The 24,260-nt window shown below is 49.3% G+C and overlaps 1 protein-coding gene across 2 annotated transcripts in view; it reads left to right on the top strand.

Annotated features, from left to right (window-relative positions):
- The window catches only part of PLXNA4 (plexin A4), a 424,221-nt gene that overhangs the window by 245,455 nt on the left and 154,506 nt on the right, over positions 1-24,260 (top strand). For both annotated transcript variants that reach the window (XM_059171885.1, XM_059171886.1), the window contains exon 4: positions 23,279-23,410. In XM_059171885.1, coding sequence (XP_059027868.1) covers positions 23,279-23,410 — 132 coding nt within the window. The remainder of the gene's footprint in view (positions 1-23,278; positions 23,411-24,260) is intronic.

Here is a 24,260-nt window from a genome sequence, read left to right as displayed (position 1 = left end):
CCAAGGAGGACAGCCTTTTGCCAGGGCCATGGGATGGGAAGTGGGAGGAGAGTAGAGCGTGCCCCTTCCCTGCACAATCGGACCACCAAGGTGGGGGAGGGTGCTAGGCTTTTCAGGAGTTTGGACAGAATGGAAGAAAGCGAGGTGTGACCGCAAGGTAGTCCGAGGAAACCTCGGGAAGGAGCAGGAAGTTGGTGATCTTCGAGCACAGAGAAATTAGCATCCGGGAAAAGAAAAGGGGTCTCAGGCCTGCAAAGCTTGAACTTCGAGGCGGAGGGAGAACGGTGGCGATGTGTTGGAAGAGCAGGAAACGGGGTGAGAAGGAGCAGTCGCACAGGGCCCGAGAACAGATCGTAGAATGGGGCCCTCGTCACCGTACCTGGGATGGTGTAGCTTCCTAGTTTTCAATTTGGGGTTCCCTGGCCACTGGCTGGGAACCGCCAGTCATGCTTATTGGAAATGGAAGTTCCCAGGCTCCTCCTCAGCCACGCTGTGCGTGGGAATCCCAGCGGACGGGGCCTGCGAAACTGTATTTTCACCAACTCCGCAGGTAGATTTTATGCCCCTGAAAACCATCGCTGCAGATGCTTCATAAATGCTAATAGGCTTTCCCATTTCTCGATAAAATTAGGGGGGATTCAAAGGAACAGGAGAGAAAGGGAAAAGAGGAGAGGGGATTTCAGGGGAGTTTTTGGGTCGCTCTCCCCCTAGATCCTCTTGCTCTGGACCTCTGTGTGGGCCATGCTGGCTTCCCCATGGACACACCGTCCCTCCCACGGTGGGACCAGAGCTGACCCCTGTTTCGGGGCCCATAGACTGGAATCACCGGCCCGTCGCAGCTCTGCCACCTACTGGCTGTTGGAGGAGATGCAGAACTTGACGCAGAGTTCCCGCTGGTTAAAGAGCAGCTTCAGAAAACACACACACACACACACACACACACACACACACACACACACACACGCACGCACACACACACATGCACGCACACATGCACACGCATACATGCACACACGCGCACCATGACACCACCCACCAGGGCCCCCTGGCCCGGCTTAGCCGCAGCCGCAGCTGCTGGCCCACCTGTTGCCGCAAGCACAGATGCCTTAGATTTCTCACTTTGGGGCTGAAGAGATTGGCAGGGGGAGGAGGAAAAAAGAGAGCAAAGGCGCAGGGTGAGCACCAGAGGCTCTGAGAAGACTTCCTCTTCCTCCTTCCTTCCGGTTTCCCAGTAAAGAACACAGGAGGTGAAGATGTTAGGTGAGCCTGGTGGCGGGGATTAAGGAGGGCACGTATTGCATGGAGCACTGGGTGTAGTGCATAAACAATGAATCTTGGAACACTGAAAAAATAAAATTAAATTTAAAAAAAAGTTGTGGAAACTGTCCTCAGCAGGGGGTGCGGGAGGAAAAGGCAAAGCTGCTGAGGCTCTCCAGGCTCCCAGCCCCCGAGGCAGTGGGGAGGGTGAGAGGGTGTACAGCCTCCACCCTCCCTCAGCCAGCCGAGCCCTCCCCTATTCAGAGCAAAGGAGTGTAGACTATTATGCCTTCCCCTTGAGGCATGCTGCTGGCCAGTACTGTGGTCTTGTCTGCCTCAGTTTCCCCTTTGTGAGCAGACAGGGCTGTGGCATGAATAAATGGATGCCGCTGCCTCAAACCCTGCCAGAATGTTAGGTTCACACCCGATCTTCTCTGGAGCTCAGAAGGCCAGGAATGTGCGTAGGTATCAACTGTTCAGCTAGGAAGGGCTCCAGAACCCAACCCCGCCACCTCCTGTAGCCACTCAGAAGAGTGTAGCCTCTGACTTCTGGCCTCCGGTCCGATTACCTGCAGGCCCACTCTTTCAGGATGAGCTTCTGACCTTGCCTTGTCTCAGGCCGTGGTCTCCCATCAAAATCTCTGGGGGTTGAGTTTCACGGACCAGGTTACCTTAAGTCTTTGGGAAAACAGTCAACAGACCCCAGCTGTTCCCAGGAGTCACGGACTCTTGCATTCTGGCCTGCAAACATTGCCCACCCATCCCCTTTGCTCTGTTTCTTGTTCTTTGTTCCCTGCTCTTGGCTTTCTACCTACCCATCTCCGAAGCTGCCTGGCTGGCTGTAACCTAAACCAGCTGAGGGAGGGAACAGGTTGGGAGGGTCCTTGAAGTGGGTGTCCAGGCAAGGAGTACTGTCTTTTGCTTGTGGTACCCTACTTTGCTCTTCTGCGCATGACTTGGTCATTGTCAAACCACTGTGGTTTGGCAAGGGCAAGCAGATGGACACTGAATGACACAAAGCCTACACAATCAGGGCAAGCTTTGTCACAGACCAGTAAATCAAATCCAGTCTAACACAATCCAATCCAATCCAACACAACATAAATGTAATCCAATCCAACACAACACATTGCAATCCAACCCAATACAACCCAACACAATCCAACCAAACACAACACAATGGAATCACATCCAACACAAACCAACATGACCCAACCCAACCCAACCCAATGCAATGCAATGCAAACTAAGGAACGCAATCCAATCCAACCCAACCCAGCCGAATACAAGAGAACACAATAAAATAAAATGAGCCCAGCCAGTGGGCAGTTTTACAGCACCTTATTGACTCATCTCACTCTGGGATAGGAGACTAGGGAGTGGATTCTCCTGGTCATATTTGGTCCTTTATTTCCAGGATGGTTAATAACAAGGGAATGTCAAGACAGCGGGGTGAGGGAAGCAGGCTGAGGAGGAAGAGAATGGGGACTCGAATTTGGGCATTCAGTTAACACCTGGGTTTCTGTTCTGCATCTGTTGCGGGGTTGGAGCCTAAGGATATGTTACTAACCACACTGATGGGAGGATCGCCAAAATACTGGTCACGAAAACTCTTTTCAACGTTTAAAATTTTAAGCGATCATTAGTTGAATAAGTACTTCATAGACAACAAGCATTAAATCCATGTTTTAAAGTCTTAGCCTGGAGGCCTTCAAAAGCTAGGGTTTCTACCCCACAGTGACTCAGTCAGGGAAGGTGAAAATAAAATGCTGTTCCTAAGTCCACTGTTTTCCATGAGTCCAAATTGGTTGATTCCATTCATATTGAGAATATATCAAGGATTTCCAAAACTCCAGGTAGAAAGCGTGTTTTGAAGACCTGTGCTGTTCCCTTAACACACAAACAAAGAACCCAAACCCGAGAAGTTAACTGAGAGAATGGGGGTGATTCTATATAACCCACTTCCCGACACAAAGAAGGCAGCTCTTGGTGGTGACGTAGCATTTTGTTGTAGTTGTCTGAGACAGTAAGTAGATCCTCACCTTTGCTAAAGTCATGAAAATGCTCACCTTCCAAGGTCTTATAGTAGGTTTTCCAGTTGGGAAAGTTGTGTTCAGGTGACTAGCTTCATCTTATAAAAGTCAGATTATGTCAGTTTCCACCTCTGAAACATACAATGCTTCCTTTTTGCCTGCAGATTAAAGCCCAGGGCTTGGAAGAGAATTTGGGGGTCTTTTGTACCTGCATCCAAATTATGATCCCAGGCTTCCTGCTCACCTGTCCCTCTGAAATCATCCGCCCTGGCCATAGCTGGCCCGTTCCCGCCACACACACATGGCTCTGTCCTCTATCCCCACCCGTGTGTGCCAGCCAGTCCCAGGACATGTTCCTCCTTGTAGCTCCTTCCATTTGAATCATATTCCTCCTTTCAAAGTCCACTCAGGTCACCACTATTCTGTTTCTTTCTCTGTACTCACCATTCTTTCCTTCTTGTGGCCACTGACAGCCCGTTATCACTGTACATCCCTCAGGAGAAGCTTGGTGTGGACCATCAAGCATGTTGGCAGAGATCTAGTAGAAAATTCTGAATTTTCCACCTGTTAGCTCTATCTGACATCATGCATGTCTGAGTCTTGGTCTATCCTGTTATAAGACATGAATAAAAAGAACTAGAACTCTTATCTCATGAGAATTGTAACTCTGTTACTAAATCAACAAGTGTTTATTATATACCTGCTGTGTGTGGCACCGAATGAATTAGAAAATGAGAAACTGCTTTCTAACTTGTGCTTCATATCTTAGCAGCTTCAGACAAGGAACCCTTGAGGACAGAAACCAGCCAAATACCCACTGGATCTTTTGCAAGATTCCCTTTGCGTCTTCTGTGGCAGGAGTTTATACAGTAGGTGCTCAGTTCACGCTCAAACATGGCATGACCGAGAGAGAACAAGGCTCCTAGAGGGTGCACACCATGGGCTGGTGTGAGAGCCCGTGGGGCCTCAGTTTCCCCTGCCTGGGTCTCAGAACTAGCTCCCCTGCTCCCAGATCCTCCCACCTGCCAAATGAAAAAGTCAGGAAGAGAAAGCTATAGAGAAAAGCTATAGAGCACTATAGAGGAAGAGCATGGGAGTCCACTGAGTAAACAAAATGCTTGGGAGAGCGGAAGATAGATTATTGTTAATTATCTGATGCCTTTATTTAGGTAGTGTCTGTCATCATCATAATAATAATGATAAAATAACAACAACTCTCTGAAGTGTTTGTAGCGCATTGGAGACTGAGGAAATAATTACCTGCTTAGAAATCCAGGAGGAAATTAAGTGACATGAGACAGTTTTGTCGCTGGCTTCTCTTTGTCTTTCACTGGTGCAACACAGAGAGCTGACAGGATCAGAGTCCTCTGGGCTGAGGAGGAACAAAGAAGTGTTTCCGTCCTGCTTTTCCCTGGTCTACCTTGAGGGGCAGGAAATAAAGCTTGCTGTCCAGTGAACGCACTGGCAGGTGCAGCCTTCGGACTCCATCTACAGACCTAGGGTGGAGGAACCTTCTGACCTAGCACCCAGGGCTTTGTGGGGTGGCAGGGTTGGGCGGGGGGCTGTTGGGGCTTTTCTTGGAGCCTGGAGAGGAACTACCTGTACAATCTCCTTCTCCTTTCCTGAGATTTCTCAACCCTCCCACCTTTCCCAGGCTCGTCCACTCTGGCCTCAGTTCCCCCTCCCTGTTAACTGGGGCAAAAGTTGGAAGCCCCCAAGAAACAGCAGGGAACAGTGACCCCTGGTGGTAGACGCTGACATGAGCCCCGCCAAAGGGACCCAAAGCCAAAGGTCTATGAGGAGGAAGGGCCCAACCACAGGCTCTACCCTCAGAGTCAACCCTCAGAGCACACTTCACTTGGTTTCAAGCCTTAGGTCAGTGAGGTGGATAAGCCCTGAAGGTTTGTTTTTTTTTTTTTTTTTTTTTTTTTTTTTCATAATGATAGATAAATAAGGGTTTTGAAAATGACACAGACTTTGGGGAGAAGATCCTCTAAAGGTCAGCCTCCCCCACCCTTGTCAGAATATTTATATCTTAAAAGATGCTTAAACCAAAGGAAATTCCTCAGCTGCTAGAATTTGGATGTGACAGCGACTATGGAGAAGATGTCTTTTATGTGTCCCTCAAAGGGACTCCCCTATTCATTTGTAAGCTTAAGTAGGTTAAGGCATGGAGCCTCTTGAAGCTGTGGGGCTGGGAAATGGGAGAATGTTCTCATTTCTCAACTGAGGGAGCCCTTCGTGGTTGTTTGGAGGCCACCTGAAGGGAAGTGGGAAAGTGTGACCTGTGTTCTTCCCTTTCATCACTGACTTGCCAAGCTGTGTTCTGTAATCCATGAACTGTGCCAGACCTGACCTCAGTGAGAAGGTGAGGAGGCCAGTCCGGCACAGTGGCCTAAAATCTGGCTCTGGAAACCATCATCGTGTCATGATTTCACAGTCCACTTCTAGCATGGGGGGGAGCCAAAGGCAAGTCCTTAGCAACTCCCTTCTACCCAAGCAGCAGTTCTGAATTTGCAGAAGCAACCAGACACAGTTAGCTGGTTATGCCACCTTCACCTCACGTTCAACAGATCTCAGACTTGCTCTTTATCTTTCTACCCATGCCAGTCCTCTTGCCCTTGGTCCTACCATTCCCTTGGTCATCTAAGTGTGACCGTTGAGACTTGTCATCAAGCTCCATCACCTTCTACCCCCATTCTTCTCCTTGATTCCCACTGCCTGGAGGCTAGACCACAATGACTATCACTGTCTTTTACTGTCACCCATCTCTGGTCTCTCCCATTCACACCATCCAATACAAAAGTTATGTTCCAAGAACATGCAGTTTCCTACAGCAAGAAGGCTTATAAAGGGGAATTATTTCCATATGGTCCCAGACTGCCACCACTCAGCACATTTTATCCCTTAATCTAGCTTCAAAATACATTGAATAATACTGCAAAGAATTTCATAAGTAAGACTTTTGGGTAACCATTATTGGCTTAGTATAGACTCGGTGCTTGAAGAAAAATGATGGGACTATAAAGACATGTTCCTGGGGTGGAAGGTGGTAGGCAGAGGGTGGGGGATGGGCATTCTAGGACCGTCCCTACCCACACAGAGGTGGGGTCCAGCTCCTCCCTCAGCCCATCAGAAAAGAATGAATGTCATTCATCTCATGATGCATCTTAGTGTTGATGGGCACAGGAGACCGAGCTTCTCTCCCTTACCTGTGGTGTAACCGTGGAACATGAGTTATGAGAGAAGTGTCTAGGCATATCCTATGGCCCTCCTGTGACATTAGCTAAAAACTTCAATCCTAGCCCCCCTAATGATGTGCCAGGTGCTGTGCTAAAGGCTTTTTCCTCCGTTCATTCATTCATTCTTCCCATCAGCGAATGCGGTAGGCATGCAGTTCTCCACATTTATGAATGAGGTCGCTAGGGGTTGGAGGAGTTGACTCAGTGCCCAGGGAGTCTCATAGTGAGCTCGAGGCAGAGCTGGGTTGGGAGCCCAAGTGCTTCATCGCTACACTACATAATTTCTTGGCCAAACCAGGAAAACAACGTCCTCACAGCATAAGTATTGGCCAAATGGAAAAGGGAAACTCTCCCTATTCATACGTTAATATGACATTATATATTATCAACGTATGGATTCTTTGTGTTAATTTTCCAACCAATGACTTCCCTTCTCTGGGTTACTTTCTGCCTGGCCTCGGTTTCGGCCTTGGTTTCCACCTCGGAGCACGCAGAGAGATGGCTCCCACAGGAGCAAGAGTGGTGGCTGTGGGCTTTGCTTGGTGCCTCAGAGTTGTGAGATCAATAGTTTAATTGCTGTGAAACACGGGCTTTGGTGATGCTGTATAAATAATTATAATAACAGTGGCCAGTGACGGAGAGGATGGTTTTCCAATATCTTATTTTCAAATGCATTTCTCTACAATTAACTCCACAAGCTTCTGGCAGAACGAGTATCCCTTACAGGCACTGGGGCTTATTTTTGTTGTTGTTACTTTTTTGTTTGTTTGTTTGGGGTTTTTTGTGGTGTTGTTGGTCCCCCCCTCCCCCCAAGACCCTTCAGCTCTGATACCTCATGCTTTTTCCAGACTCTCCCTCACTGGGATCAAAGGTCACCCATCTGACTGGAGGAGAGTGTCTTTAGGCCCCTCCAACGAGGGTGGGGGCAGCTTAAAGCAGGGTCTCTGTGGTTTTCCTAGGATGAAGGGTGCTCAAAAGACCCTTTGTGAGCATCACAGCCAAACTGCCCGCTGGCCCTGGGGCCCCTCAGCTTTCTGCATCTGTGCATTCCAGCGCTGTCTGGTGATGTCATCCCCGGACAGGGACGCCCTTCTCCACTCCAGAATTCTAAGCCCGGGAAGGCTGTTCCCCACAGTGTCTCTGGGAGCAGATTTTCTGACTGCAATCCATTCACAGGCCTCACCCAGGCCTCATGAATTCCTGGGTTCTCATTTGGAATAGTTCCAAGTGTTTCTTTCTCAGAGTAGTTGCTATAAGAGAAAGAAAGAAAGAGAGAAAAAGAGAAAGAAAGAAATAGAGAAATGTAGTAAAATGTGAGCAGTGGCTGCCAGGGGAGATGTGTGGGGATAAAAAGAGGACAAAATAAGTAACTCGGTGGTCTGTGAGACAGTACTGCGTGAAGTCTGCTCCTCAGAGAAGACCCAGAGATTTTTTTATTTTTTAAGATTTAATTTATTTATTCGACACGGAGAGAGATAGCTAGAGAGGGAACACAAACAGGGGTGAGTGAGAGAGGGAAAAGCCGGCTGCCCCTTGAGCAGAAAGCGCAACGTGGGGCTCTGTCCCAGGACCCTGGGATCATGACCTGAGCCGAAGGCAGATGCTCAAAGACTGAGCCACCCAGGCGCCAACCCAGAGACTTTTTTACTGGGCTATAATGAATGCCATCACTGTGGCATAAGACCCTACCTACTTTTTTGTCAGTTGTTGCTGAGTACAGGTTTGATGCCAGCAAACTTAAGCTGCAGGATGGGCTCTCCCCACTGGCTTTGTGTCCTGGGGTTAGATGAATAAGGCACAGCCCTGCTCTCAGGAAGCACATAGGGGAGTACACGTGCCCCCATGTTGTGATGGGATCAGGGCGTGCGGGAAGGGCAGCTGGAGCCGGAGCAGGAGGCATCAAAGCTGTACTGGGAGACGGTGGGAGCAGTTTCGGAGAGAGTGATGCTGAGCTGGGTGTCATAACTAAACATTAAGTGTATCCCATGCTTACTTTCCGATCCTCATTTTGGCCATACTGAAAAAAAAAAAAAAAAAAAAAAAAATTCCTAGATAGCCCAGAAGCTGGTGCTACTTTGAAATTCTGGTCTAGAACCCAAGTGAGCAAAACTTAATCTCTCCATGTTTTAGGACTTTGCAATCCACTGACATTTGAAAGGAAGATTTGGTGATTCGGCCAGGAGCCAGACGGTATCACTCTGACTCAAGTCCTTCCCCAGGGGGTGGGTGCCTGTAGGATGTGGTCTGTAGGGTGAGTGGCTGAGACCCCTTGTTTGGAGGAATGTGTTCACCTTCTGGGAAGCCAGCACCTTAGTGCTTTGCACCAAGTAAACATGGGCTGTTCTGAGCCTCACAAAAACACACACAGGTGTCCTTGGATGGCCCCCCTCAAAAGGGCTGATGCGCCAGCAGCTTGATGAGGCTGAAGGGAAAGAACCCAGAGCAGAGCTCATCAGAGAGAGCAGATGTCGAGGTGATAAGCACTTGTCTGACGCTCCCTGGGTTATTTATTTGTCAAGGAAATTGCCAAACAGCGCCTAGAGGCTAAGCAACAGTCCTATGGCTCCTTGCAGACAGCTCCCAACAGTCTGACAAGTGGCAACCGTATAGGGCTGGCGGCTGCTGCCCTTGTGTTAGAAAGAGCACTGATGGTCCTTTCAGGATAGGACTTCAAAGAAATGTATTCGGCAGAGTCTCTGAGGAGCTGGGCCCCTTTTGATCTTTTCCCATTGTGATTAGAGCGCCTGCACCCTTTTGTTAACTTACCAAACATCTAATAAGCAACCCTGGTGTTTCACATAGCCGTTGGGGGCCTCCCTGTGCCTCTGTGCTATGCAACATCAGCGCCATGGATACATTGTCTCGTCTTCATACCGACTGAGCACAACCACATACTAACTGGCCACAGCCCGCAGTTCTGTGTGTTCACTACCGTCTGCGCAGGCACTTCCATAAGAGTGCTTCCCAATCCGTCCAATCACACCCTGCGGGAGACCATGAGCTTGGGATTCGGACTTGGATATTTCAGCTGAGGATAATCCAGTAAATCCTGAAGTTCTGCCTGAGGTCACCTATGTTAAGAGGCAGAAGCAGGATGCGAGCCCGGCTGGCTACACAGTCCCATGTTTAATTAGGCACGATGCCAAGGACCTGCCCTCAAGACACGGACACTCATGGCTGAAATCAACACACTGGAAGCCCGGGGGCCATTCAGGATGGACCTCCGCACATGCTGAGACAGGAGGCAGCAGAAGGGGCAGCGCGGGAGCCTTGGGTGACAAGACATGAGTTAATCAGTGCAGGGCACATATTATGGAGAAAGCTTTCGGAGGAGTGTCCCTGCCAGGTTCCGAGGGGCAAATGCACCTGGGGTGGCTGAAAGAAAGCAGGGTGGAAACTGGGAGATGGAATGGGTTGAGGGAAGTAGTGTGAAAAGGAGTGTGAGCAGGCTGGCCCCATTCCTGGAGGGAAAAGGAACCCCACCCCACCCCACCCCCAGCCAGAGGGGCTAGGCTGCGTGGAGGGGGAAGGGGATCCTACACCAACACCGGTTTGGGGTGGGCAGCGTCAGGTGGTTGCCAGGCAGTGAGGAGGATGACATGGTGTTCCTGGAGTCGGGAAGGGTCTGAGGGGAGGCCTGGAGGCAGAGGCTTGGGCTCTGCTCTAGGGTGCCAAAGGCAGAATGTAGAGGATGGTCCAGGGTAAGGATGATGACGTAGCCAGAAGGTGTGAAGGGGGGTGGAAGGCTGCCTCTGAGCTGGGAAAAAACTGGACAAAGCCTACTCCCTTCATGCTTGATGCTTGAGTCTCTACTCTGTGCTGAACCCTGTGCTGGAAGCGTCCACCCTCTGAGCTAGGACCTGGCTGGTTAGGACTCCTGAAGATGCTGACGACCCTGCCACAGCTCATGCGAGAGTCCATCCGTTTCCCGTCTTCACTCTGCTTCCGTTCTCCCTGGGTGCCCCAGTTGGACAGGGGTTTCTCCTCATCCTAGTACAGCTGCATTAAGCATCTGCCGGATCCCACTCCAGAGGAACTAGGTTTCCAACAGGAGAGAACTGCTGACCACACACATCAGCCCCTTGCTGTCATGATGTACCGTGTTCATTAACCCCTTTGTGACTGCAACAGTTGGGGGGTGGGTAGAAGAGAGGAGGTAGCCCCCTATTTGGCCAGGGGGTACACAGAGCCCAGAGGCTGTGTAGGAGGACAGGGAGGAAAGTGACTTGTCTGAGTCATAGAAGGGGCAGGGAGGAGTGTGGGTGAAGAATCAGGAGTGCTGACTGGTCCTGGGTTCAGAACTCTGCCCCCGATGCCGTGGAAGGCCCGGCTTCATCTCTAGGAAACTGTCCTTGCCTCCCAGCATGCTGCCAGCTCGGACTCTGCCTCCAGCCCTTGATCAGGCTCAGAGATGCCTCTCCCCCCTGTGAAGCCAGGCTGTGGTACTCCACTTCCCTCCTGTGGCTTACTCAGACCATGAAGCTGCTTCTTTCTCCATAAAGTCTCTGGCTTTCTGAATCACACTCTAGCGGAGCCAGACTCAAGGTTTCCTGGATGATTCCTCCAGCTTCGGAATAGCCAGGGAAAGGTGTCTGCACCCACATTGGTGGAATGCCTGTCCGAACATGCCGTCTGTGGGCACAGACACTTCTCTACCCGGGTCCCTGCCCTCTGTCCAGCAATGCCCCCTTTCTCATCTGCTTCAGGTGGCTCAGAGGGGAGTCATGGACCCTCTTCTCTTTGCAACCCCTCGCTGACCTCGTCAGATGCCGAGAACCCCATCCATGGGCCTAATCTCTCTGTGGCACACACGGTGGCTGCTCCCAGCGGGAATGAGTGGGAATCATGGGGGTCGATTCATGTGAATTGCCTCCCTAGCAACTAACATTCATGGAAACTTCACTGTTACCCTTTCTCGATGCTAAGTATTCTACATGTTTGGAACATGATCAGACGCCCAGCAGAAGAATAACAGTATCTGTTTGATGGAAAGTGATAAAGTTTGGCAGATTATCTTCGGCCACAGAGTTTGTATGTGGCAGAGGTGGGGTTCCTGCCATCTGCTCCTGGGCTCCCCACACCCAGGCTCTCCGGCTTGTACACTGCATCTCAGGAGCCAGAGGACTCTGGTCTTTTGTAACATGGATGAGCCTGGCCTGTCTGCCAAGCACCGGAACCAGCTGATACGTGTGAACCACATGGCGCAGCTCGTGGCAGACGGTGAATCAACTATTCATCCCGGCTTGTTTTTCTAAGCGTGGGTGCAGTCTGTCCAGGCTCCCCTGTGGCCAGAGGCATGTGGGAAATGGCAACCGAGACTTTGGGGATGCAGGCTACTCACATATGTGGTGACTCTGGGACCACAATCCAGCTGACCCACCAAGGTTTCCAACCTGTATGTAACTTACACGTTCTATGCCTGCCCAGGTCTCTTTGCAAGGGGGCGGGCAGCACAAAAGGCTGGTTTTAAATATTTAGCGTTTGAGATATGCTGGTTTAAACCATCTTCTGGCACTTCCTTCATATTAATCCTATTGACTTTCCTTCTTACTTCTTCAACATCTTTCTATCCTCGAGTTGTATCTTGCTTTCTGTGTCGGCACCCAAACCGGTGGGGTGGGAGCATGGAGACCCTTGCTCCCGATCCCTCCGTGTGGAGCTGTGCAAGGTGACATGTCCTAATGGCAACCCAAAGATCATCACTCAGTTTCGTGGGTGTGCAGCGAGAGACCCAAAGGGACCCATTTTCCCAACAGTGTTTGGTAACACAGCGCGGGACCCACACACACGCAGGGCTTATCTAATTAATTACTGTTTACACTCTTGCCATTCCCTTCGCATCCTTTTCCTCCTGGCTGGAATCAGGAAATCAAAACAAAGCACCCTCATTGTGCTATTCTGGGGCAGCCTACGCAGTGTGAACATAGAAGCAGGGGGTAAGCCCACATCCAGAGTGCTGGGACTTGGAGCTGGGAGGAGGGGCCGCCACATGTCTTCGAGGCCACTCTGGTGAGACTGGGCTGGACAGTCTCCGCTCCTCTCCCACTGCTGCATCTCCTGGGGAGAACACCCTCCCACCGTTTGGGTTCCTTGCTGTGCAATAAGGGAGCTCTGCATCGGGAGGACAAATTAAGATAAATTAAGACGTTGATGACTAGTGTGAACATTTCCATCCATTCTTTTGTCCGACCAGTATTGATCGAGCACCTACTATGTGCATGGCTCAGGGGTTTGGGATGTACCACTGAACACGAAAGGTAAGGACGTCCGCTCTTGTGGCATTTACCTTCTCGCAAGGGAGCCCAACAATATTGTAATACATGAATAAATCACATAGCATGGGAGAAACTGACAAGCGCCGTGGAAGAAAGAAAAATGGAACCGGGAACAGAGATGGACATGCCAGTGAGGCAGGGGGTGAGTTTAGAATGAAAGTGACATTCCAGGGGACGCCTGGGTGGCTCAGTCGTTAAGCCTCTGCCTTCAGCTCAGGTCATGATCCCAGAGTCCTGGGATCGAGCCCCACCTCAGGCTCCCTACTCTGCGGGAAGCCTGCTTCTCCCTCTCCCACTCCCCCTGCTTGTGTTTCCTCTCTTGCGGTGTCTCTCTCTGTCAAATAAATAAATAAAATCTAGGAAGAAAGGAAGAAAGAAAGAGGGAGGGAGGGAGAAAGGAAGGAAAGAAGGAAGAAAAAAAGTGACATTCCAGGGGAGCGTCAAGTTACAAGTGAGATTCTGTCTTCAGGGGTCAGAGGAATACTGACAGTGAGAGAATGCCTGGTGCCCAGAGGATAAACTTGCAGGCCCTGAGGGGGGCTGGAACTTGGAGGTTCTCTTGTTCACTGCTCTACCAACCAGGCAGCCTTTCCCCAGGGATATGGAGACATGGTAGGGGCTCCTTTCCCTAGAGAGCTTTGAACTGCACAACCAGCAAATCACCATAGTACTCAGATCCGATGCTGGTGTCCCCACGCACCATTCCCGGTCCCTCCTCCCCCATACACCTGCCCTGTGTCACCTTGTGTCAGACTTCTAAAGAGAAACTTCTAGAGGCCATGTGGGAGTTGAGACATGGCCTCATCTGCAGAGGCAGAGAACGTGTGTGTGCACATGTGTGTGTGTGTGTGTGTGTGTGTGTGTGTCTAATGGTTCTAACTCTGGCAACTCGGGCCAAGAGTGAGCTTCTCAGGTCATTCATTCACTCATTCAACAGAGGAGCGCTTCCCATGTGCCTGATGCTGGCACTCGAGGCCGTGTTCCTCCTTTTCACCCCCTGTTCAGCCTGTGTGGCAAGATGCTGAGTGACAGTGACCAGGTTATGTCTCTTAGCGTCTTGGGGGGCCAGCTGAATAAACTGAATAAGATCCAAAAGTTCCGTGATTTTTCCACCTGAGAGACACCACAGCCCTACAGTGTCCCAGGAAAGCAAATCCTGGCCGCTCAGTTCCTACCGAGGGTCCTCCCTGCTCTTTCTGCCTCAGTGGGAAACAGATCAAGGCCAGGACAGAGAGCCAAGACCCCTAAGAGAGCCAAAGTTGTGTACTCAGGGCTCTTGAGATGAGCAGGGCCTCCCTCCCTGGGCCCATCGCCGGCTGCCTGCCCCGGCGCGGGCTCCATTTTGCAAACTGACCCGTCTGCATGTCCTTGCACAGGAGCCCCTTAAGGTTCTGGAAACTTTGGAAAGTTGCCTGAAAGCGAAACAGGCCTAACTCTGGCTGAGGTTCCGCCTGAAGGTGGGGCGTCCATCTCCACAACCCCTGCCCACCATCCCCCGGCTCGGTGAAGATGGCCTGGCCTTGGGGCCACACGCATCACCAGGGGGGTTTCCACTGGCCTCTGTGTTTGGGCTTTTGAGGGTCTCGGGGGAGAATTCAGAGGGTCCCGGGGACATCTGTCCCACCCTGCCTTTCCAGTTGCGGCTCCAATCCCAGGTCTGCCAGATGCGACCCCGCCCTCTCCTCCTCCAAGCTGGGCGCAGCCCAGAAATCTGGCAGGGTAGACCTGGACCAGGAAATCTGGGGGAGGATGGGAAAGGAAAGAGGAGAGGGGGGATACCGGGGCTTGCCTGCATCTTTAAAGATGAATGGCACTGTTTGCTCATTAGGGAGATTATTCCAAGCAAGAAGGCAGCCAGAACGGTCTAGTGCGAGCATCTGCCTGCTACTGGGAGCCTGTATTTATTGTTCAGTCCTTCAATGGATGTAAATCAACAGCCCAGCCCAGATAATGTTCCAGTAAACAAACAAGCAGCTGCCAGGAGCTCCCGGGATGGCTGACCTTTGCGGAGGCCACCCTGCTGATGTTTTAATAGCGCTCTGCCTGGCAGCGCAGACGCTCACCGTGCCAGGGATGAAGAGAGGTGGACGGGCTGGAGGGGAAGGGGGCCGCACTGCCCGGGAATAGCCCCGGCAGCAGACGGCGTGGGAGGGGCAGGCTTGGGGGAAGGGGTGCCCTTGTGTGCCCCGGGGAGCACACGTGCCTGTCCCGGATAGGCCTCCTCGGGGAATGGCACTGTGCATGCTAGACACTGCGATGGAGGGCCCTGCGCGGTCCAGGCACGACGGATGCCCGGTCATTTCGTCCTGGTGTGGCCTCCCCCACTGTCGCCTCGCTCGTCTTTATGAAGTATATCTGACAAATGAATTTGGGATATATTTAAGGTGTAGGACTCGGTGGGATGTTGCAATCTATATAATACATCTACATTATGGAAACACCTAAGACCAACCTGTTAGCCAGCTTCAAGTGTACACTGTGATCACATCGCTGTATATTAGATCTTTAGAATTTATGTACCCCATAAAACTGACACTTGATGCCACTTGGCCAACATCTCCCCATGCCCCCTTCCCCCCAGTCCCTGGTAACCTCCGTTCCTCTCTCGGCTTCTGAGTCTATTTCAGATTCCACAGAGAAGTGAGATCATGCGATATGTGTCTTCCTGTATCTGGCTTGTTTCACTTAGCATGATGCCCGCCAGAGTCCCCTGCAGTGTTACAAAAGGCAAGATTCCCCCTTTTTTTTTTTCATTAATTAACAGTCTCTTGTTTGTGTGCGTGTACTTATGTGTGTGTTATAGATATATACACGCTAGAGCCACGTGATGTATAGATCACGTTTTCTTTATTCAGCTGTCAACAGATATTTAGATTGCTTGCGTGTTTGGCTATTGTGAATAACTCTCTGCTTGTTAAATATTGAAATTCGCCCCTGTGATTTGCAGTCAGCTGTGCCCCCAGGCCTCTGAAAGCCCACACCATCCAGGTCATGCTTCGCCCCCAGCAGTCTTGCCTGGTAAGGCAGGGAGCCTCTGGGGCTATGCCCCTGTAGCATCTCTTCGGACCACTTGGTTCTCTCAGTTGTTCTTAAGTGTTCTCGACTGCCACCACCCGCAACCCCCCCCCCGGGGGTATAGGGCATACCTGGCATCCAAGAGGTGTGCCCAGATTGCCTGCAGCCTAAGAAAGTGGAAAGAGAAGGCAGGGGTACATCAAACAAACTCGCCAGGTGCTAGGCTAGAGCAGAGCCCAGCCCACACAGCTGCACGTTATAACTTGCTCAGGCTGACGGGGACCACACAGCTGTTGGAACGTAGAGCTTGCGAGCTCCAGAAGAGTGAAGACACTGGGACACATGAATCATGTTATAAATCGAAGGTCCTGGGAGACACAAGGGTGTCAGCCGGGGAATGGAGTGAGAAAGATCTCAACTGAGAGCACCCGTAGAAGGATAGTTGGCAGCCAAATTATCAGCAGGATCACTTGGCGAGCACAGATCAGAACACAGGGATGACAGACAGTGATCTAGAATTGTGCCATCCTATAGGACAGCCATGGGCCACATGTGACTATTAAGCCCCTGAAGTGTGTCTGGTTCCTATTAAGGGTTGCTGTAAGTCTAAAATGCATACACATCAGGTCTCAAAGATCTAGTGTGAGGAAATGAATGTAAAATATCTCACCGACAATTTTTTATACTGCATACATGCGAACGTAGTAATACTTGGGGTACATCGTGCTAGATAAAATAGATGATTAAAATTAATTGTAATTAATCAGTTTTACCTGTTTCTTTTATCATGTAGCCATTAGTGGAAGATGCTAAATGTCACATGTGGCCCACATTTGTGATGGGCATTGCATTGCTGTTCTCTTGTGCTGGTTAGAAGAATATTCCATCGAGTCCTAGGTGAGACCTGAAGGGATGCCACACCCAGCCGCAGAGAAGCAATCACACCTAGTCTCCTCAGGACAGGGTGCATGAAGACAGACGGATCTCTCTCCCTCTCTTACCTCCCTTGGCCAATATGGGTATGTCCTTATAAAATGTTTTACCACTAATTTCACTATTCCAGATCAATCTTCCTATTGGACTCAAGAGATTTTGTCTTCAACCCTCTCAGAGTTGGAGGTGCCACGTTGGTAGCTCTTTTGTCGTATGGCTCGCGTGCTCCCTCGAGCCTCACTTGGGGCTAGGCTGAAAATTCCTGGTTATACTCCAGTCAGTGACCAGATTTCCTGGGAAGAGGGAACAAGGGCCATGAACACACGTAACTGTAGCATTTTCCACTTGGCCTTATTTGTGTGTGGTGTCTGAGCCCTTCAGAGGACAGGCTTCCTTGGAAGACAGGACAAAGACCCAACTTTTTCCTCTAGAAGCTAGCTTTGAGCCTAGAACACCATGGCATTCCATGAATGCCCTACGGACAATGAATGAATGTGGAGTGTCCCTCTTTCAAGGGACATGTGGGGTCAGGATGTGATGTTCTCCTTGGTGTTAGCCTCAGAGAGTAACATCTTCTAAACACCTAAATTTACATTAGTAGCTTCTTTACATTTCCTACCTTAAAACAAAAATCAACTTATACTTTTATCCTTTCTCACTGCTTAGGTGATCCACAACTATCATCTGCGTTGCATAAAATAATAAATCTTGTTTGTCCTGATGTGTACAGTAATAAATCTCATGGCTTCTTACTGTCACCTCAGCAGCTTCGGGGTGGCCCCTGTGTTGGCGACTGAACCAGGGCCACTGGCCAACACGTCTCCTTTGATCTCAACTGGGTCTTTGTGGCCTGAGGCATCTTTCCTAGGCTATTCTCCAGGTGCAGGCATCTGGATTATGTTTCTACCTTATCAGGGGTGGACTGAACATGATATTCTGTATTCAAGTGAACTTGGCCAGGAGAATGACTTCTGTTTGTCTGTTTTCCCCTGAAATCCCATTTGAACGCTGCTTGACATGTTGCTGGCTATTCAGGCTGCTGTGGAGTATGGGGAGTCGTGAGTGATTACCTGAGCACTTCTTTCTTGGTCCCGCCTCTCACTTTGAGTAATTCCGTGGTCTCACCTAGATCCGCTCAGGAACGTGGTCCCATTGGTAGAATCTGGCTGGGTTTTCCTATAGGGCATTGACCATTTATGTAGTAACTACTCATCTTTCCCCATCTTTTCAAGGCATAAGTGGCAAATAAAAATTGTCTATGTTTAAGGTATACAACGTGATATATGTATGTCTTATGACATAATTGGTGCAATCAAGCTAATTAGTATATCCATACTTCACATAGCTACCATTTTCCTTGTGGGTGTGATGAGATCACTTAAGATCTACCTTCTTAGCGAATTTCAAATACACAAGTCAGTATTACTAACTCTAGTCACATTGCTCTATGTTAGGTTTTCAGAACTCACTTGTCTTGTAACTGAAGGTTTGTATCACTTGGCCAACATCTCCCCATTGTCCCCAACCCCAAGTCCCCGGCAACCACCCTTCTAGGCTTTATTTCTAAGAGTCTGACTCTTTTAGAGTCCACATACAAGTGAGTCATGCAATATTTGCCTTTCTGTGTCAGGCTGATTTCACATAGCATAGTATTCCCTAAGTTCACTGATGTTGTCCAAAATGGCAGGATTTCTTTCTTCTTTAAGGCTTTATTTTATATATTTAAAATATAAACATATATCTGTTTTGTATATATACATGTGTAACATATATGTGTGTACCTGTATTCACATATATGTGTGTGTGTTACCCCTCATCCATCAATGGATACTTTGATACTTTCCATATCTTGGCTATTATAAAAAATGCTTCTATGAGCATGGGCTGTAGTCATCTCTTGGAGGTACTGATTTTGTTTCCTTTGGGTACATACCCAGGAGTAGGACTGCTAGATCATAAAGTAGGTCTCTTTTTAATTTTTGAGGCTCCTCCATATTGTTATCCATAGTGACTATACCAATTTACATTTTTACCAACAGTGTGCAAGAGTTCTCTTCTCGCCACACCCCTACCCACACCTGTCTGTATCAACTTGGTGAGCACTGGCCATGTCCTGGGTGCCGTGCTGAGATGCACAGTCCTAGCTTTTTTGCCCCTGTGCAGTTCCCCTCCCCAGTGCTCCCTGAGAACGCATCACCCTTCTGTAATTCATCTCTACCACTGGCCTTCTTGCCAGCCCAAAGAGCTCAGAATCATCTGCATACTTTCTTGCTCCCTCCTCCAGCCCACTTACACAAAATATTAAATAAAACAAGTCATAACACCAGTGCTAGGGAAATGCCCCTGGCTCCGCTCCTTCGTGCCGAAACGTGTCTTTTTCTGTCTCTAAGCTGGCTCCTTCTCCATGGTCAAACTGCCCAAAGTCCCACAGTGACTCATTATTTTTAAATGCCTTTTCGTGTGGAACCTTGTCAAAGGCTTTTGGAAAAATCTAAATGGCTAAGAGGCAGGTACCAAGCTAGGAACCAGGAGACCTGAATTCTAGTCCTGACTATCCTCGGTTTACCACTAAACTTTGGGGCAAGACCCAGAATAGCACGCGCCCCCTCCTCTCCAGTTTCTTCATCAGCAAAATGAGAACAATGATGCTAGTTGTCAACATCATAAATATCTTAAAACCATCCGATGGGACAACGTTATTTAAGAATGCTGTGCAGGGTAACTGGAAACTTTACAGCAGCAGCATCTTCATTCATATGCATGATTCTCTCCCACAAGAACGGTAGCAGGTGCAGACAGGTTTCCTCCCACTCTCCCACGGTGATGTTGGCTTAACATCAATGACTTGCCCTTCTTGAAGGGATGCGGGTTTATACAACCAAATGAAACTTGGTTCAACAGGCACTGGTGTAGTACATAAACACACGGAGGCGTGGACAGAATCCGTCAGACCTTGGTAAGGGTTGAAGCCATGCCATCCACTAGCTGCGTGACCCGGAGCAAGTTACTAAACCTCTCTGTGCTTCAGCTGTAAGTGGGATGATATTAGTGCTTACTGCGTGAGTTAGGTAGTTTAAATGAGAAGCTGGTAGGTGTAGGACGCCAGCACGAGACCTGACACACGGTCGTCACTCCGCTATTAGCGGTTCTTGTTGCTATCTGTTATGTGAGGCCAAAGCAGCCAGCAGCTGGATCGCTCTACCTAAATTTTGTGATCGTCCATCATTCAGCCAGTCCTACCACAAGCTCCTTTTAGCCAAGATCTTTGTGAGATTCTTTCAGCAGATGGGTGAAATGGATGCTTTCCTGTTTTCTGAAATAAGTTGAGGATGGGGGAGGGTAGGGGGAGAGGGAACCCTGCCTTGGCAATGACTAGATTTCCCACCTAGACGGAGTGTGGAAGGGGGCACAAGAACCCTATCCTGCCTCCCTGGGGAAGGCCCGTGAAAACTTGCCCTAGGTGTTCCCTGGTCCATCCCTCTGTCCCCGCCCCCACTCATCTGGTTTCCTCTGATGTCCACCGACATCCGCCACATCACCTTGTGCTAAAGAGCAGGGAGCTGGGGCCCAGTGATAAAGAAGATTGATAAGGCACTGAATCCAATTTCCCTTGGGGATCAGACCACGGGCATCGCCTGGGACGCATATCCCCCAGAATTCCTTGGGGAGCCTGCTCCTGGCGGCAGCCTGGAGGGGCTGGAGACCAGCCAGAGTGCTTAGTGTCACTCTTGTCACTCTCCAGAGGTGACTCACAGCTGGGGTGCAGCCTGGCTGGGCTGGGGGCCAAGGCCCTCGCCACGCAGTCAGACTTGGGTAGTAATCCCAATGGGTTTTGTATGAACTCTCATTTCATTCAGATGAAGGAAGGGCCTGGCCAGGATTGTCATCTGCTGGCATGGGGATGGGCACAGAAGCAGGTGGGCTATTGGAATCTGAGGCATTTTGATTTTCAGAGCTAAAAGTATTCTCTTTCTATGCCTTTATTAGTTTTTTGTTTTGTTTTGTTTTCATGAGCTTCATGAGAAATTAGCAAAAGGAAGCTTTAGCTGCATTCATTTATTTCTTCGTTCTTAAAATAAATATTTGTCAAGCTCGAGTATTTCAGCATCAAAATCAGGAATGACTGGCAAAAGCCTCTGGCATCATATAGACCAGAGACAGACGCTGACCTCAGCCCCCTGCCTTTATCTAGGTGGCACGCCCCAGTGAATGAATGTGAAACCCACCAAGGAACGAGGTCTCATGTAATGGGGTCATATGAAAAACGTGGACTTCGGAGTCAAACTGAATCCAAATTCTGTCCCCAGCTTTTATAGCTCAGGCTAATTGTTTACTGCACTTCTGTCTCATTTTCCTTGTTGTTTGTATCAGCATAGCAGTTAAGACTTTTGATGTTGCAAAAATGCCTTTTTATTCTTTTAACAGTAAGGAAATAACTTGAGTAACTAGAAAGTCCTGACGGAGGGCAGGCTGTGGGATCATTTTGATTCAGTGACTCAGGGACATCACCAAAGACCAGTTCTTTCTGTCTTTGTATGTAAACCTTTCCTGGCTTCATCTCTCCTCTTTATGACAAAAGGGCTGCCAGCAGCTCTTGGAGTCAGCTGTTTCTTTGATGTGCAGAGGGTGAGGAGCAATCTCTCTTCCCTGATCACAAAACACTGTCTGTCCCTGCTTTGCCCTGGGTACATATGTTGATTGACTTGGGCCTGTTTTCTTTAATCATTGTGGCAACAGAGTGAGATAAAACGGAATTGCTCCTGCCCATCAGGAGCACCTCCTGCCCCCAGGGAAGCAGGGGGTGGGTCCAGTCTTGCCTCTAAGGTGGCAGAGGGTGGAACAGATGCTGGAGAGACCATGTATGTCAGGACAAATGACCACTAACCCCACAGGACTGAGAGGGTTACACCAATAAGGAATTACATGCAAAACCATTTCCTAGTGCCTGACATCTAGGAAGGGCTTAAAAGTCGTGCTTTAGAGGAAAACAAACAGAGCCTGGAACAAACCTAAAAGCAAACACATAAACTGCAAAATAACCTAGTGTCGGAGTTCAGTGAATTCAGCAGAAACGGGAGGCAGCAGACTTTTCAGATGAATTGATGTCATCTGTTGGTATTAATGTGGTGTCCCTTCTGTAATTTATTTTATCTGAATAACTTCTCTTCTCGTTGATATCATGAGGGGTTAAAAATTGAATAGTAAAAATTACAAGTAAGAGGAATGCATAATGGGAATATATGGAATATAACTTTTTTCTTTAGTTTCATTACTGAAACCTCTAAAATTACACTGTGGGTACCTTACAGAGTCTTATACAAGGGGCATCTAATCAAGTTTGGTGACCCCCTAGCTATTGCCTTTCTCTGTGTCCCTCTGGATATTTGGTTCTGACTTCGGTGGGTGGCATTATAAGTACTGGGCAGTGATTCTGTCGAACCTATGAGCCCAGACTTGCAATGATTCTGATTCTAGAGACCTGGGCCAGCACCCCAGGTCAACTGAGCACCATGCAGCATTGAGAAACCCCCATCTTTCTAGAATTGGTCCTCCACTATGGGGGGGTGTGGGCAAAAGTCTCTCCTGGTTGTCTCCACGTTGTCCAAATAGTTCTAGAAAGGCCGGCGAATGGACCAGGGGTGATCTACTCTGCTAAGTGTTCTTAGAAGTTTGGAGATGACTCATGCCGAACATGCATTTTCTTGGAATGCTCACGTCCCCTTCCCTGGGGACATGAATAGAACCTCCAGGAGGTTTGAAGACCTACATCTACTCCTAAGGCTGAAGCAGAAGCTAATAGTTAATGGCCAGAATGAGCCCACTCAGTGTGAAACTTCTGGGATTGACTCCTTGCCTGGTTCCCCCTCAAAGGTGTGGCAATGATAACTGGGTAGCCATCTCGAAGAATCAGCCTACATTCTTTTTTTGTTTGTTTAAAGATTTTATTTATTTGACAGAGAGAGATCACAAGTAGGCAGAGAGGCAAGCGGAGAGAGAGAGAGAGAGAGAGAGAGGAGGAAGCAGGCTCCCTCCCTAGCAGAGAGCCCGATGCAGGACTTGATCCCAGGACCCTGAGATCATGACCTGAGGTGAAGGCAGAGGCTTAACCCATTGAGCCACCCAGGCAGCCCCAAGAATCAGCCTACATTCTTACATCCACTTATTTTCTGAGAACAAACCTAGCAAATAATATTGCCTTTCTGTTACACGATGGCCCTCTGATCTGAAGCAGCTTCAGTTACCCATGGTTCACCCAATCCCCAGCCACTGCTCCCCAATACCAACCCCATCCTCTTCTCTGAAGACTTTGCGGAGCCTGGTTTGGTCTTCTGCCTTCCCTTCTCTCTGCCTTTCCCAGCAGGAGGTCCCTGGGAGGCTTCTCTTCAGGGCCCGGGCTCAGCATCATGGAGGCAGAGCTCGATGCCTCTTCCTTAGCTGTTGGGAGGGTCTCTGGGCTGAAGCTGAACTATGGGCAGTATAGGATCTGAACTCATATCATCTCTCCTCTCCCTCTTCTCCGCAGATACGGGTGGATGGGCCCAGGGGCAACGCGCTCCAGTATGAGACGGTGCAGGTGGTAGAGCCCGGCCCAGTCCTCCGGGATATGGCCTTCTCCAAGGACCACGAGCAGCTCTACATCATGTCAGAAAGGCAGGTAAGGCTCTTGGGCTCTGTTAGACATTTGTCTTGTGCTAAGTACTATCCTGTGGCTCAGTAGAAACCTACAGGAGGCCAGCTGCAGAGAGGGCATTGGATTTTTTCCGCTCAGTGTGTATCTTTTTGGTTATATTGCTTGGGGACTGAGGTTGAGTGCACTGAAAGGCGGAATAAAACATTTAAAATACCAAAACATCTGGGAGTCTAGAACAAATCCACTAACTTCACAGTGATGGGTGAGTATAGATTCAAGGCCAGCATTCACTGTCTTTTGAAGAAACATGGTACAAATGCCCAAGTTTTTTATCCAGATTTTCCTACAGAAAGTATCATCTCCTACCAAGGTCACCCTCTTAGACCCTGGGGGTCTTTGGTGGACAAGGATTTGTTGCCCAAACATCTTAGTTGAGGGAACATCATAGAATAGTTCTAAATGGATGGAGATTCCAAACACGGGTCTCTGTCCGTGAAATGAGATGATACAGCATGTGTTCTGAAACTTTGTATGTACCTATAACTCTAGCACAAAGTTCTGGCAAATTCCATGAGGCCAAGCCGGCAGAACAAGAGGGTGCAGGGATTACTGTTAACTGATACTGAGTAGGAAGTAGCAAAGTTGGGCTTGTTTCTGTAACTCAGCTGAGTACTAAGTAAGTTCTTCAAGGGTCCTTGGCCTAGACCAGGACTGATGCATCTACAGCAGGCAAAGGTATACATATCACCTTGAAAATTCTACATATTTAAGAGTATGTCTTGGAGGGCCCTAATTCACAGCCCAGATTGTTCCGCCACGGCAAGACACGCCCATCTCAAGAGTGGATTAGCACCGCCATGCCTTCCCCCTCTCC

Source organism: Mustela lutreola, chromosome 4 (assembly GCF_030435805.1).
Source record: "Mustela lutreola isolate mMusLut2 chromosome 4, mMusLut2.pri, whole genome shotgun sequence".
Classification (NCBI taxonomy): Eukaryota; Metazoa; Chordata; class Mammalia; order Carnivora; family Mustelidae; genus Mustela; species Mustela lutreola.
This window is presented reverse-complemented; position numbering and strand designations above follow the sequence as displayed.